This window comes from Psammomys obesus, unplaced genomic scaffold, assembly GCF_907164565.1.
Source record: "Psammomys obesus unplaced genomic scaffold, mPsaObe1.curated_primary_1811, whole genome shotgun sequence".
Classification (NCBI taxonomy): domain Eukaryota; kingdom Metazoa; phylum Chordata; class Mammalia; order Rodentia; family Muridae; genus Psammomys; species Psammomys obesus.
Window position 1 is genome coordinate 8,939,277 of NW_026585797.1, and position 16,310 is coordinate 8,955,586.

A 16,310-nucleotide genomic window follows, 5' to 3' on the forward strand; every position below is an offset into this window, starting at 1 on the left:
TGAAAAGATTTATCATGTTGTAATCCTTACCAAAAATTCTTTTTCTTCTCAAGGCTTGTAACAATTAGATTTTAGCTATTATTTGCACACAAAATCCATAACTGATACAATTTAATACATACAAGAAAATCCATGTTAATGTTTTTGCATTACATAATGATCATATCCATAAAATAAAATAACTACACAAAACTGATATAAATAAATTTATTGCTGGCTTTCCCCATTAACATTATAGAAATATTTTAAAATCACTTAAAGTTCACAAATTGAGAGCCCAACAGGTAACCATACTTTATAAAAAAGAAAGTATAAAAAGCGACTTATAAAATTTTTTTTGAAAAGTATATCAGCTAACAGCAAAGAAATAGGAACCAGACAGTAAATGGCACAAACACAGCACTAAAGTTCTCAGTCATTACCCAGAAGTCAGTGTCTGAGCTATGGAACAGAGTATGTTTTAGAAGTTACACACTGAGTTTTGTTCTGAACTGTCTTATTCCTTTCTGCTTTTTTGGGTTTTTTTTGTTTGTTTGTTTGTTTGTTTGTTTTTGTTGTTGTTGTTGTTTTCAAGACAGGGTTTCTCTGTGTATCACAGCCCTGACTGTCCTGGACTTGCTTTGTAGACCAGGCTGGCCTGGAACTCAGAGATACGCCTGCCTCTGTCTCCCAAGTGCTGGGATTAAAGGTGTGCACCACCATACCCAGCTTCCTTTCTCACTTTGATAAGAGAAGCTAGATCTCTTACTGCTATGAGGAGAACTGAAGAAAAAGGAAGGCTTAGTCCTTTCCCAGTACCCGAACAAGAGAACAGTGTGTACAGAAATGGCTTTGGCACTTTAACCCTGACACTGTCTTAAACCTTGAATATTGTAGTTTTACCTGATGTTCTGACCCTGCATCGTTGCCTCCATGCTCGCTCACTCTCTCTCTCTGATACCATGTCACTTCCATACTCTGTGTACAATATATTCTCTCTCTAAGTCCTTCATTCTGAAATAATATACTTGACACCAAATACACCAAAATTAAATCTGTCCTAGCATTTCATTCATACAGTTTTCTTGAGTCTTAAGTCACACAGTTAATTTGTTGATATTGTTTAAGCTACCATCCAGGGTTGACTTAAGGCTCTAAGTTATTATCAACAGTTTAGTCCTTATAGGAATCTCTTGAGATTTAAATCACACACCAATGATTCTCTCTTTTGAAGTTGCTTCTTGTTGAATGGATGTAGTGTCTTGTCTGGGTAACCCATAGAGATATATGGAAACACATACAAGAAGAGCTCCTAGTGCAAAGGAAAGTGCTGAAAAGAGAGAAAAAAATAAATAACTATATTTTTGTCTTTAAAACTATAAAAACAAATTTTAAAAAGCATTTTTATGCATGTGTACACACGTTCATGTGTACAGGGCTCACGCGCATACATATAGGGGCCAAAAGGTAACTCTGGGTATCATCCTTAAGAATGCCATTCATCTCTTTAGGCAGGGTCTCTCCGTAGCCACCAATGAGGTTAGACTGTGTAGGCAACAAACCCCAGGGATTCCTGTCTTCACCTCCCCAGTGCCAGGACTGCAAGCATGTACCACAACATGTACAAGACTTCTAGAAACCCTCTTCTGGACAAGGGTTCTAGAAACCCTCAGGCCCCCATGCTTGCCTTGTAAGTACTTTATCAGTGAGCTGTCTCCCCAGACCTAAAACCTTTGTAAGTGTGGGTCTGCACTACCAAGTTGCGTGAATACTGTTTTATGAATGGTTGTGTTTTCTAAGGAAAAAGATAAATATCAAGGGAGTGATAACACACTTTTCAAAAATAATTAAGCCTGTCTTGGACTTCTCCAACTAATATAATATAAAGGGATATATTAGTTATCCCTTTATAGATTATTATTAGATATATATAATTAGATATATTAGAACTAATATAAAGGGATATATTAGTTCTCCTATAAGAAACAATTAAAGGAAACAGGTAAACATAATATAAATATATATGTACAGAAAAAGAAAATGCATTCTGATGTGGCTTACCTACATTTCAGAAAGCTTAGTGTAAAACACAGTTACACAATCCAGCTTTCAAAACCCAGTGATTGAAATGACTGAAAATTTCTGGATGGGTGAAAAGGTGATTATTGCGTTTCCCACCGTCCTTCTCCACGTTCCTCCTGAGAGTTAGGAGTGTGTGAGGGCAAAAGTGCCTGCCACACACACCTGAGGACCTGAGTTCCCAGAGTTATACAAAAAGGGCACAGTGCTATATATCTGCAGCCTCAGAGCTGGGGGGAGGGGGGGGGAGAAAAGGCAAGACACCTAGTCTAGCCAAATCAGTGCATGGCCCTGTCTTGGAAAATAAGCAGTGACTGACCAAAACGTCCAACATTGACCCAAAAGAAAAAGCAAACAAAAAATAATAGTAAAACCCTTTTATAAACTCCATATGCAGGCATTATATAAATAAATGCTAATGCTGCAGCCACATATTTGACTTCAAACCAAACTTTATATACATGAACTATATTACAATGGCAGCTTTATAACTTGGCATGTGGGTAACTAGGCATGATGATGCACGCCTGTAATCCCAAGACAGGTGGTTCAGAAGGTCAAGGTAACCAGCTATGTGTAGTAAGTATGAAGCCAGTCTGAGCAACATGCAATAGCCTCTAAGCCCCCTAAAAGGGATATAAGGAAATAGCATGAAGCTACAGTTTTAGTTCACATATAGAAAAAGACCAGCTTTGAATTCAAAGGGTGAAGCAGTTTATATTCCTAACATCCCAATAGTTAGCGAAAAGACTGCTAAGACAAATGTTTTATATTGTTACCAAGTTTTTCTCAGGAGCAAACACACAGGATTGTGTTAAATTAAGGATGTATTAGAACTACAGTTAAATTTACCCAAATCAGGTGAAAAGAATATCTAAAGTGCTTAGCGGTTGGATTTGTACAATTTCTTTGTGATTTGCTGGAGACTATTCTAAGCAAGTCACCTGACAAACCCTGAGAGCCATAGCATTACTCACATTTGCCAGAGGATGTGTGAGACACCATTATGTGATTTCCCAAGGCTGCTGCTAATAATTACAACACGCAGGATCTAAACTAAACACTAATAATGCTTCTATTTCAAAATGAAATGTAAATGTTTCCCCCTTTACATAATATAAACATTTAACAGATTTTCCTTAGTAGTTTATGGCATAATAATTGCTCAATAAAAAAAAAAAAAAAGTACTGCAGAGCTTAAAAACAACACTAAGACATTATGTTGCTTAACTAATTCAAAAGCTGGCTCTGACAGCTAGGGAAAACACACTAGAGGGATTAGCATAACAGGTGCCACAATGCCAGTGTAAACAAGTGCACACCAAAGTCCAGAACAGGAGACAAGCTAAAACTAAAATGAGTCTTCAAAATAGGCCTGTATATGTTAGCTCCCTACTGAAAAGAATTATGTCCTCAGATGCTTGGCTTATTTCCCTGAGTACGTAATCATATCAGCACAACCATGAGGATGTTGGTTCCAGCACTCCCCTCTGATACTAAAATCTTCATGTCCCATATATACAAACAGCACAGCATTTACATATTAACCTGCACTTACAGACCCGCCCCTACCAGTCATTCATAGGGTACTTAACATATCCACTCTAGTGTGTATACTTTATAATTATGACAGGTATAGTCATATTCAGACAAATAGTTTTCCCCCTAATATTTTCTAACTGTGACTGAAACCACAGATGCAGAAGCCATAGTTACAGAGGACCAAATGTACCACCTGACTCACTCAAGACATCCCGTATCTTAATGCTTAGGGGAATGTGGCCCTGACTGCTAACTAGCAACAGTGGCCCTCTTGACGTCAGCTAGAAACAGCACTCTTCAGATTTACGCTCTAGGATACTGAAGTGCTGTTTAATCACCTTCACACAGCTGCAAATTACAGAATAAATTATCTTTTAATAGGATTACTTTTAATAAGAACTGAATCAGATCAGGGATGAGTCTTCCATGTTAACAATTTACTACTAACTGTGACATACTTATCTGTAATCCAAACAGCATCACTGAAGCAATGGTAGAAAGAACAATGGCTGCTGCCGCCGAGAAGCCTTTCATGATGTTGTCTGTGTACTTCACCACGACAGAGGTGTAGAGGCCTCCAACACTAGCCAGGACTTGGGATAGAGAAAAAATAAAGTCTTAACACTAAAATAACTAGTACATGTTATAATGTTGCAATGGTTTTGTTCTGAGAAATAACAACTCATTTACCTAGGGTAAGAACAGTTTCCTTCAGAATCAGTCATCTGAGAAGTTATACTAACACTGAGTGGTAGTTCCTAAACTGTGTGCTCCACTGCTATACATTATTACCAACACATTAGATTCTTTTAAGTGTGAAGGTAAAATTTCTTTGGGATAGCAAGTCAATAAAAACAAAGTTACGTATTCCAAACTGGTATTCACAGTATGCTATCAGTGCTTAGATCAGACATCTACCATAAAAATTAAAAGGCAAAAACAATCTACTCAGACCTTTTATTCCCAGATACTCACAGATAACAAACCAGACATAATATGTGTAACCATAGAAAAATCCTTTTTCTTTAATTGCATCTCCATCTGACAAGTAGGTACCCACAAGCGTCACAGCGATACCTGACAGGTACATCTGGATGTTTCTCACCCACAGGGAAGTGTCAGAGCTCTTTAAAACCTTTTCAAAATAAACGCCTGGAAGAAACAATGACACAGAAATAGTGAAGATATTGAGAACCTAACTAAAGTCTTCTGTTTAAAACATGCCCAGTGCATGATTTGGGGAATACTCTATTAATATTAATTAAATTTATTATATACCTTATGACATAATATGTTGAACATTACCAATTTGCTTTTACAAAGCATACAGATTAATAATTAAGAGGAAATGTCATAGGCTGCATTTGACAAAAGATTGTTAAACAAGAATAGTTTTTTTTTTCCCTTTAGTTCATCAAACCTCTCCTTAATGCCAAAAAAATGTTGGCTGTGACCACAGTTAAGAGTGAATTATCCTACTAATACCCCTTTAATTTATGTAGGAATGAATGTGCCTTATTGTGCAAAGTAACTATATAATCCCCCAGATGGTGTCTTTTCAATGATATGACCAAAGTAAAATACAACTTTCTGCGTAAAGTTGTTGTCCTTTGAAGCAGATCTATAGATAATATCACACACCTTGTGAACTGCCAAGTAAGCATTACATTTTGTGTACATGATTTTTTTTCTGGGGATGGGAGTGGGGCAGGAATTTGTTTTCTCAGAAAAAAAAAAAGGAGGGGAGTAAAAAACTCTTTTGTCAGGCCAGACATGGTGACACATGCCTTTAATCCCAGCACTCAGGAGGCAGAGGCCAGCAGATCTCTGAGTTCGAGGCCAGCCTGGTCTACAAAGTGTGTCAAGGACAGCCAGAGCTGTTACACAGAAAAACCCTGTCTTGAAAAACAAAAAAGGAGACTTTTGTTTCCTAGAAGTAACTTGATACTATTTCAAATTTTAAAGTCAGATTAGTGCATGCTGAACAGGAACACTGCAGATTTTACTTAAAAACATTCTATCAGCTGGATGCTGAGGAACTGTTATTTACCAACTAAAAGGTATAATTAAAAGATTTTTATATTAATCTTTATTTTTGAGACATGATCTCACTATGTGGCCCTGGCTGGCCAAGAATTCAGGATGTAGACTAGGCTGACCTTGAATTGGGCTCCCTCTACATCTCGGCTCCTGCTATCATACCTGGCAAAAATTAGATTAATTTTGATGAGACACGTTGGAAAGAGCCAGACAATGGGAACAAACATAAAATAGCTGTTCTAATCTGAAAGTTAGACTTTACGTCTTAAAAGCATTTAACTGTTGGGTAAGCTGTTACTTAAGAACAGGAGAACAATTAAGCCACCTTCTGTTTCTCATATTGAATATAAGCATTTAACTGTTCGAAATCTCACTAAAATCAAAAGAATAAACGTTTATTACTGTACTATGGTTAATTAAGTGTTTTCCTAAATTTAGCTTTTTCTCTTCTATAAAACATCTACTTAAAAGAAATATTTTATTTCTATACCCTTCCTACTTTCCTAGTGGAAAAAAAAAGTCACTGTTGAAACAGGTAGAGAGAGAGATACACAAGTTATCACTAGTACACTAAAGTATAGTACTAATATACTAATTTACTAAAAAGAGCTCTTGAGTTCCATACCTGTTGGAGCTATTTCTGCAACACATTTCATGTCTTACATTAAGATTCTTTTCTTAATTCTTATCTTTTCTTAATTCATTAGAAGAATGATTGTCCCTATATGACTCCATACTTTCCTGTTTTCTTGATGTTTTTGGCTGTTCTTCTTTGATATAATGTTTCCTAAGGTATACTTCACCCACCTCCTCTTTCTATTCCATAGCTCCTAGGCTGTTGAAGCAAAGGAAGAACTTGAGGTTATAGGTAAAAGACACTTGGAGCTGGTATATTAATGACCTATAGCAGCAGAGAAAAGCTTCAGAGTAGTGACACTTTTGGGAAATGCAAAGTATTTGTTGTGACCTTCCTAAAGGTTAATTTCCTTCAAAGTCAGAGGCCTTTCCATTAACTTTAGTTCTTGGCTAAACTAAGATGGTCAAGAATGATAGAAGTATATTCTCAAAGAATTGCAATTCTGAAGTCTGAACGAAGTTAAATAAAGCCACATATTTACTGGGGGGGGGGGAATAGCTGACACAAAACAAAATAAGGAAGAAATTAAACCCTTAATAGGAGTAAAATTGTTAGGATAAACCAAGGAAATGAGATCCAGTTTTTATAGTTCAGTGTTTTCTTTTGTTTTTAAAAAAGAAAGTTACAACATGATAAAACAGTGCTTTCACAGCTTACCTGCAAATCCAGAGCACAATACAGCAATAGCTATAGCACCAAAGCCTAATAGTGGATTCTGCTCTACCTGCAATTGTAAGTTTTAAAAAGTTACTCTCAGTAACCAAAAACTGAATTAACCCAACAGTCCAAACAGATAACTACAATATACATGTTGCCAGACCTAATGATACACACCTTTAATCCCAACACTCAGGAGGCAAAGGCAAGAGGGTCTCTAGGAGTTCCAGGCCAGCCAGGGTCTATATATTAATATATGACCTTGTATTAAAAACAAAATGCTACATTATACTTCAACTAAAAGTATATTTCATATAAAATATAAACTATCATATAAGAATGATATAGGAGCAAACAAAATGAAAAGACCAATTTTCTTTCTTTCAGTTTTTTTCAAGACAGGGTTTCTCTGTATAGCCTTGGCTGTCCTGAACTCACTTTGCATATAAGGATGGCCTTTAACTCAGAGATTCACATGCCTCTGCATCCCTGAGTGCTGGGATTACAGGCATGCACCACCATGCCCAGCTGACAAGACTAGTTTTCAAATTAACCAAAGTATTTAAGTTGAAAGCATTTCTTTCATTTCACAACATAGGATATGTACACTAGAACATAAATACCTCAATTTCCAAGTACTTGAACATAGAGTTTTACATATTTGACTTATTTGTTAATTTTAATTTTTTTCCACTCTGAACCAAAGCATCAATCCTTAAAATGGTACAGTTCAGTTTACTCTTTATTACATTTTGAATAAAGTACTACTTTTGAGACTATACACTTTACTGAAATTTTGTCAAATACTTAGCAGTTCTGTGTACGAGAATCATTGCTATATACTGAGCAGATAAAAAAAGTGGTAATGTTGACCTCAGACTGGCTCTTAAGCAGTTTCATGTATGGGGAGATTGACAGGTAACAGTAAAGCAGAAACAGATACCTACAGATGTCTATGTAGGGTACCCTAACCTACTGTTTCAGCTCACCTTTTCTTTCTTCCCTAAACTTACTTTAAGAGCTTTACCTGTCATCCTAGGAAGTAAACACTGCCTGAGTGCTGCCACTGGAATTAGAGTATTGAGACTTGGGACTGTAATATACTAAGTATGTGGTACCTTGTTCAAAGACAGTAAGGAGTGCCTGAGAGGTAAATCTTAGACTAAAACGTCTGAAAGACAAGGGAGAGTGTACTGTACAGTCTAGACAAGCACCACCTACATTTTTTTATTATTATTTATTTTGTAGGCAGGGTCTCACTGTGTAGGCTCAACTGGCCTCAAACTGATCCACCTGTCTCTGTCTCCTGAATGCTAGGATTAAAGGCATGTGCCACCATGTTGGGTTCACCTAAAAGGTTATTTGAAATAAAAACTGGCCTTACCCTAAACCTGCTGAATTACAGACAATAAGGACAGGCCAGCAGTGTGGTTTAAGTGAACTGATGTACACTATTATTGGAAAGTCCTCTCACTGTGACTAAGCTGTAAGGTTTCACAAGATTAGCAGTGACACAACAACAAATCCTGGTGTGAGAACCACCTAGCCTACTAAAAAATCAAAACCTCTGAATATAACAGACTTACTTTCTTGCCAGTTAAATCTCTACACTTCAGAAAAATAATGATCAAAACTGCTTCTCAGGGCTTAACTCTGAAGCTGATAGATAATGAAGTAGATGTAAGTGAAACTTTGGAAGAAGAAAATAGCCATGTTTTCAGTACAAGTAACAGCACTGCTGAGAGACATATACATATACCAGTCTTGAATAAATCCAGATATGCAAACATAAGCTTCAGGGTAAATTCCACAGCTAGTGGGGAGATGGACAAGGATTATGGGGCTGTGAAGAACAGGTTTAGTGAAAGCAACATGATTACAGAAGGCATCTTCACTCAATTCTTGACTGAAGAGAAAACAGACATGCAGATAGGTAATAAGGACACAATCAAAGAATTAAACTTGGAAAATAAGCAGAGGCTTAAATTAAGCAAGGCTAAAAATGAACATTATTTAGAACAAAAGGTGACTTAAGGTTGATTTATTTTTATTTTATGTGAGTGAGTGTTTGCCTACATGTATGAAGCCCACATACATGCCTAGTGCTTGTGGAGGCCGAAGAGTGCACTAAGCCACTGGAACTGAACTTACAGAAAATGTGAGCTGCCACACTAGTGCTGGGAACCAAACCCAGGTCCTCAGACTTCTAAAAGAGCAATAGGAGCTGAATTACTGAGTCAGGTAACATATGGATACTCTTACATAGAAAGAAAGTAAAGTTACCCAAGTCTATTTTCTATTTTGGGACTAATTATTAAATTATTGACATATTTTTAAAATATTATATATGTTATATATAATTCTAACTATATATATTCATTAAGTTATATAGACTTTAGGTCAGGTTAATTTTGTTGTGATGTTTTTATTTCTAAGTTTTTTTTATAGTAACATGATATTTTTTGTTGTTAAAAGAAAGCTAATATATTGTGATTTGCTATTTAAAGAATGCCTAGCTAAGGCTGGAGATGCAGCACAATGGTATAAAGCTTGTCTAACATGCACAAGATTCTAGGCTCTATATCCAGCCCTGCAAAACAAAATAAAACAAAATCCTAGCTAAATAAAGTCTCTTCACCAGAAGCAGTATGGAATATAGAAATGGAATATGAAAGCTTGCAAGGAGGTAGTAAAGCTGGGAAAAGGAAAGAAACCAGTCAGAAGTGAGTGAAGGGTACAGGGGAGGGCAGCACAGGAAGGGAAAGAATGAGAATAGAATATGATTGACACATTTATGAATATGCTAAGAAGAAACTCATTCTTTACATATTATATATTAGCCTAAAGTTTAAATTACCAAGAAAGGGCAATGTGTTCGCATATTTTAAGTGCTTAGAATAAGTAATTACTGTTATGTTGCTTTCCAATGAAGTCTTGGCCTTAATGATGACTGAGCTCAACATCTTGTCCAGTTTAAGGGTACAAAATCCTCTGCAATCCTCCAACCAAATAATCCAAAGGTAGACAAAAATGACAAAATGTTTTTCTCTACAAAGGTAGACAAAAATGTTAAGCTCACATTAACACTCCCATTTTTCTAGTACTAATTCCTGTACTTGCGTTCTCTAGAGGACTAGGACCAATAGGACTAATTTACAGTAAAAGGGAGATTTGTTACTTGGTGTACATAATGCACCAGGGTAACGTAGCAATGGCTGTCTCACATTGGCGAGGCCAAGAATCCAGTGGTTGCTCAGTCTATGAGACTGGATGAATCAGCAGCTTTCTGGAACTGAAACCCTGGCAGCAACAGGCTAAGTGAGCATGTCAGTAGGAGTGAGGGCAAGCAGGCAAAAATCAGTTTCCTCTTTCCAACTCCCTTTTATCTGTGTTGCAACCAGAAGGTAGCAATCCATATCTAGAATGAGTCTCCTCAAGTCAAATAATCTGATTTTTAAAATCCCATCCTAGCTACATAGACAACTGAGCCTAACCATCAGACACCACAGAAACAGATCCTCCAGCTTAGTCAAGCCTTCAGCTGACTACAGTGTTAACTAGCTGAAGCAAGAACCACCTAGTTAAGAAACCCTCAAATATCTGACCCATAAAACATAAAGCTAAACTAAAAGAGAGGTCTAAAGATGGTAGAGCCCACAGACCCTCTTCTAAAATTGTACTGAAGACACATCTGTCCGCTCCAGAAAGCTTAACACTCAAAAAAAACCTAGCAGTGGACAAGAACTAGGAATATATATATCAAGGGCCTGAGCAATAACCATTCCAAATTAACAAGATAAGATGCTGTTATTTTTTTAAGCTCCTAGACCAGTTTGTTTCACTCAGCGACATTCAAAGAAATGTGGTCTGCGAAACAAAAACATACAAAAAAACAACACCAGGATTCCAAAGGCCTTTTAGTTCTCCAAAAACTGTTAGTCATCAACATGATGAACTTACACACCTCACTTTTTGTCTATCCCCATTAAAAACTCCACTTTTAACACAGAGTGAATGGTGAGCCAACTTCACAAATACACAAACTGTTAGAGAAAGAGACAAAGGAAAAGACTCAAAAGAAGTCTTCTTCCATATTAAATAGCAGAGTATCTTGGCAAAGCTAATAGTAGACAAATCAATTGCTTAATTTATCTATCAGGTCACTGTTGAAAATTGAGAACATTTCAGTCCTTGGACACTTAAGGGTTTTGATGTCACTCTGTGATTCTTCATTATTACTTAAGTTACAGCCTTTAATCTCAGTATTTTGTACATAGGAACCTGGTATGTATGTATGTATGTATGTATAACAATAGAAACACAAAAGAGACTGAAATATGGAAAGCCAGGCCTAAGAGTCTGAGCTCCAACAGTATATAAGGTCTTAGAATATACTTAAACTAATTCTTCCCCTAAAGAGTAATCCACTGTTACAAGTTGTGAGGAATAAATGTATGCAGAAATTCCTGTCCACATGGTAAGTATTCCACAAAAGAAAACTTTCTCATCTGACAAGATGAGTTTAAATGCAAATACTGGTTTAGTATAAACTAGCAATACTAGAAATTGAAAACAAGTTGTACTTATGTAATATCAATTGTCTATAACCAATTAAAAGCAGAAAAGTTCCCCCCAAATTGATCCTATGCTGACTTAACAGATCTTTAGTATTAAAAACAGAAGAGTAGTATCAAGCTATATCTGATTCTGTTGAGGCAGTGTCTAGAAAGAGAATCAAGTTTTAGGGCATGCCATGGAACAATGACAGAATAAAGCATTTGAAGTGAAATTCTGGGCAGCGCTGATCTAGGGCTTGGGAGAGTTGTCTCTAGAAACCAGACTACAGAAATAAACAAGTTTAACTGGGAAGAGAGACTGAAGAATAGCAATGTGACATTACCCTCAAAATTCACAAGTTCACCCCATGATGTTATTATTTCCACTGGTAGGACATGAAGAACAATGAGTCTTAGGGCACTCTTTAGAAAATTGACTAAGTACCGTAACAGTCAGTATTGAAACCGTTAGGTAAAGGGCTGTCTTTGTATATTTTCATATCAATGTCAAAACATTCCTCCGCTTTTATCCCTATCACTGACATTGGGCATACTGCCAGAGACTGTATGCTGAAGGACAATGAACACTGGTTGAAGAAAATCTTACCCAGCACTTCCAAAAGATCACTTAAACCATCTGGAGGTTCTGATGACATCATGGAGAAGCCTGCAGTTTTAGTCACAGGTTAGCTATTTACTATCTTCACACAAGTCACCCCACCTGTTTGGACTTGGGTTCTGTGGTGGTTTAAATGAAAATGCCTCCCAGGCTCTGATGCATGAAGACTTGGTCCTCGGCTGGTGGTAGTGCTTAGGGGGATTTAGGAGATGTGGCTCTACTGTCAGTTCAAGGGGTGAACCCTTCACTTCTGCTCCGGCCACACTGCCTGCCATTGTTGCCTCCACTCCACCATCATGGACTCTGAACTCTTCCAAAAGTTGCCTTGGTCGTGGTGTTTTATCACAGCATAGAAAAGTTATGAAAACAATTCTGTTATTCATTAAAAAAAAAAAAAAAAATCCAGGAGGCATATATTGAAGGATGTCTTCAGTTACTAAAGTATTTTAGCACTTTCCTCTTAGAAACAGAAGGTATTAGCTACTTTTCTATTGCTGTGATAAAACATCATGATGAGGAACTAACAGAAGAGTGGGTTTCCTTTAGGCTTATGCAGTTTCAGAAGGACGAGTCCAGAACCATCACAGTGGGAAGGCAGCAGGTTAGCATGGCAGCAGGAAGAGCTGAGAGCTCACAGCTTCAACCGTAAGCAGCAAGCGCTGCAGAGAGAACTGAACTGCAATAGTGCAAGGCTTTTGAAGCTTCAAGCTTGCTCCCAGTAGCACGCTTCCTCTGGCCTCCTACGCCTCCCTAAACAGCGCAGGCATCTAAAGAGTCAGCAGTGAAGTGCAGTCTATGGGGACAGCTCACTTAAAGCACCACACTATAATCCGTATTACGACCCTCAATAACTGTGGAATGCTAAGGGGAGGGCCCAACTATAAGGCAAAGGACATTTTAAGTCAAAGGAAATATTACACGCTACGTTCATCAGAGTAACTGAAGGGAACAAAGAGTGTGCTCTAAGAGAAGTTTCCTGTTTTACCTATGGTATGTGACTTTGTTTCTTACCACGACTTTTGTAGCTTGGGCTGGTTCCCACTGTACGAGTGTGACCCCACCACACAGCATAAAAACTGAAATCCACTGCAATTTGCTGAGTGATCGATTTAACATTAAGACAGTACATAAAGCAGTACAGGGAATCTTCAATTGATAGGTCACCTGCAAACAAAGCAACAAATAATAAGCTCATCTAATGTCAGTCTTTTATAGAGACATGTCTCATATCGCCAACAGAATTCAGAAAATACTTGTGAATGTAGTAAAGGGTTCATTTAAAAAAAAACAAACAAACAAACAACAAAAAAAAACTCAATTGACCTCAAATCCGTTTTTTTGTTGTTGTTGTTGTTGTTGTTTTTTTTTTTTTTTTTGGTTTGGGGTTTTTTCTCTTGAGACTAGGTCTCACTATATAGCCATGGTTGGCCTTGAACTCACAAAGATCCAGAGGGGGGCCTAAAGGCATGTGCTACCATATCCTGAAACACTTTTTTTTTCTTCAGTTCAGAGCCTTTTGGATCATCACCTCTGCTTACCTGGTATACAGCTGCATCCAGATTACTAAGAGCTAGGAAAGCCATGTTGTTCTGAACAGCATATACCACTGATGGCACACTTAACTTCATCAGCTCCTTGGGGCTCCCCAAGACGTTCTCACATAAAGATGCTTTAAATCTACCCAAACTGCCAGTTTCTCTTTGAAAACAAAAGGGAAGTGAAAGAATGTGAGGCAGAAAAGTAAACAACCTTTCCCATCCAGGGCTGACACCAGCATCTTGCACATGCTAAGCGAGTCATCCACTGAGCTACACCTCAACCTTTAGTTTCTGAGACACGGTCTTATTCTGTGGCTGACCTAGAACTTACGATCCTCCTGTCTGCACCTCCCAAGTGCTGGGACTACAGGCATGCACCACCATGTCTGCTAATGAGAATCCTTCACACACAGTTAAGTTTATGATGTAATTTAGAGTGTATGCTTAAGAATTATGTCCAACTAATTTTAGATTTATTAATAGAAATAGGTCTATAATTTATTCTCATTTTTAAAAACTTAAAATTCTACTTATAAAACAGTATAATAATTAAGCAAAATTATCATCAATATCTTCTGGTCAGAGTTCCAGGAGTTTATGAGTACATTAGGTAAAGGATATCTGGGAGTGAGAACAGTATAAAACAGTAGAACAATTAAGCAAAATTATCACCAATATCTTCTGGTCAAAGTTTCAGGAGTTTATGAATACATTAGGTAAAGGATATCTGGGAATGAGAACTGCTGACAGATTATTTCCTATAAAGATTAGACCTCTGCACTTAACTGTTGTATCCAGTACACCTCAGTATCTCTGTAGCTTATCATGCTGCACAGCCATGTCTTTAAAGTGTCTTTCAGACTATACACTTAAATACAAATAAGAGAAGGCTACAACTTGTTTTTGAAAGCAAGTGGTTCTTACAATTTATAAATTTACTCAGTGCTGATTAAATATAATAGGTAATCTTATATAAACATAATCTCAAAATATGTCAAATATGTGTAATTCTAAAGAAATCTAAATAAATAACTTCAGTAGAAGTAAATTATATCTGTAATGTACAAAAATAAGCCTATTGGTTATACATGGTCTTAAAATTCATTCCCCCTACCCCAAGAAGACAGGTTATCCTGGTTTATACTTCTCCTACAGAAAACCACCTTATTTGTCATCAAAATGTAAAAACAAAAACAAAACAAAACAAAACAAAACAGTATTTTATAGTAAGCATCAATACACTTCAAACATGCTTTATCAAAATGGTCCTAAATGCAATTGAACACACCCTTAAAGAGCCATACTCATGTTCACTGTAATCACAGTGAGCCTGTGTTTGGTTTTTTATTAACATTAGTGTGTGGAAACTGTGTGCAAGGTGAAACAAATGCATGTAGTAGACAAGCTTCGTTCACACAGGGGCATAGTTAGCCATGGGTTCAGTGTCAGTTAGTAACATACAATAAATGCGTTAGCTTTTCTTTACTGTAACAAAATCACAGGTGAGGGTTTATTTTGGAGGTTTCAGTTAGCCTAATTGCTCTGGGCTAGACAACTCATTACAATAGGAACACAGTCCCCTACAATTGTTTACCTATGGCCCCAAAGTAAAAGAGAGAAAAGGAGACCAGGGTCCTACAGTTACCTGTGAGGGCATATCCCCCAATGTACTAAAGCCCTCCTACAAGCCAAAGAATAAAGCTTCAGTGAACATTTAGGATGTAAACTATAGTACTGAATAGTCTTTAAATTGAAACACATAAAGTAAGGTTTTGTATTGATGTAATCAATAGCACTTGACCATAAAGAGCAGACAAAAAGGAATATACTTTTTCTTCATTTTTTTTCTCATTTCAATAGTAGTTCCAAATCTTCCAGTAATTATCTCTGATGATAATTATTGCTTCTACTTTGTTGCTTCTACTTTGAACACCAAAAAAAATAAGTTCTTTTTTACATCTGGAAAATTATTTTAACATTATGGCAATAAATTTTCAAGCAAATCTAAATGCAAAATGTGAATCAGTGCTGGTACATTTAAGAAATCATCTCATAAAGTTTTCAAGTAAAAGAATGGTTCCTGTTTTTACCCATCACAGTAAAGGGCTGCTATCCAACCTATGTTTCTTTTCAGGATATTTTTAATGTGTATCAGTGTTCTGCCTGCATGATGTCCGTGTATCAGGTGTGCTTGGTGCCCACAGAGACCGTTAACTAGAGTTGACAGTTGACAGCTGTAAGTTGCCGAGTGGGCACTAAGAACTGAATCAGGGCCCTCTGCATGAGCAGCCCCTTGAGATTATTTCTATTTATGTCTGTGAGTGTGAGTGCTACCTGTCTGTGAGTGCCCACATATGCCAGAAGAGGGCATCAGTATAGATCAGCTGGAGTTACAGAAAGTTGTGAGCTGCCCAACATGAGGGCTGGGACTTGAACTTGGGTCCTATGGAAAAGCAAGGACATTTAACTACTAAGACATCTCTCCAGGCCCAGTCCCCTATAACCCATGATTTGATTTTGGGTTTTGTGCTTATTTTTCTTGTCTTTTCTTCTTCTTGTTTGTTTATTTGATGGATTGTTAAGGAAAGTCTCATTATGTAACCCTACCTAACCTGGAACTCTGTATACAGACCAGCCTAGCTTGGAACCCACAGACACACAAA

General features: G+C 37.1%; 2 protein-coding genes across 3 annotated transcripts in view; one reads left to right on the forward strand and one right to left on the reverse strand.

Annotated features, from left to right (window-relative positions):
* Rars2 (arginyl-tRNA synthetase 2, mitochondrial) overlaps positions 1-16,310 on the forward strand; it is a 68,932-nt gene that overhangs the window by 51,543 nt on the left and 1,079 nt on the right. The window lies entirely within an intron of this gene.
* Positions 194-16,310, reverse strand: part of Slc35a1 (solute carrier family 35 member A1) — a 22,585-nt gene continuing 6,468 nt past the window's right edge. Inside the window, exons 3-8 of the mRNA XM_055599277.1 lie at positions 13,648-13,807; positions 13,121-13,273; positions 6,935-7,001; positions 4,576-4,752; positions 4,059-4,193; positions 194-1,309 (exon numbers count right to left, since the gene is read on the reverse strand). Of these exons, the coding sequence (XP_055455252.1) occupies positions 1,185-1,309; positions 4,059-4,193; positions 4,576-4,752; positions 6,935-7,001; positions 13,121-13,273; positions 13,648-13,807 (817 nt within the window). The 3' untranslated portion in view covers positions 194-1,184. The remainder of the gene's footprint in view (positions 1,310-4,058; positions 4,194-4,575; positions 4,753-6,934; positions 7,002-13,120; positions 13,274-13,647; positions 13,808-16,310) is intronic.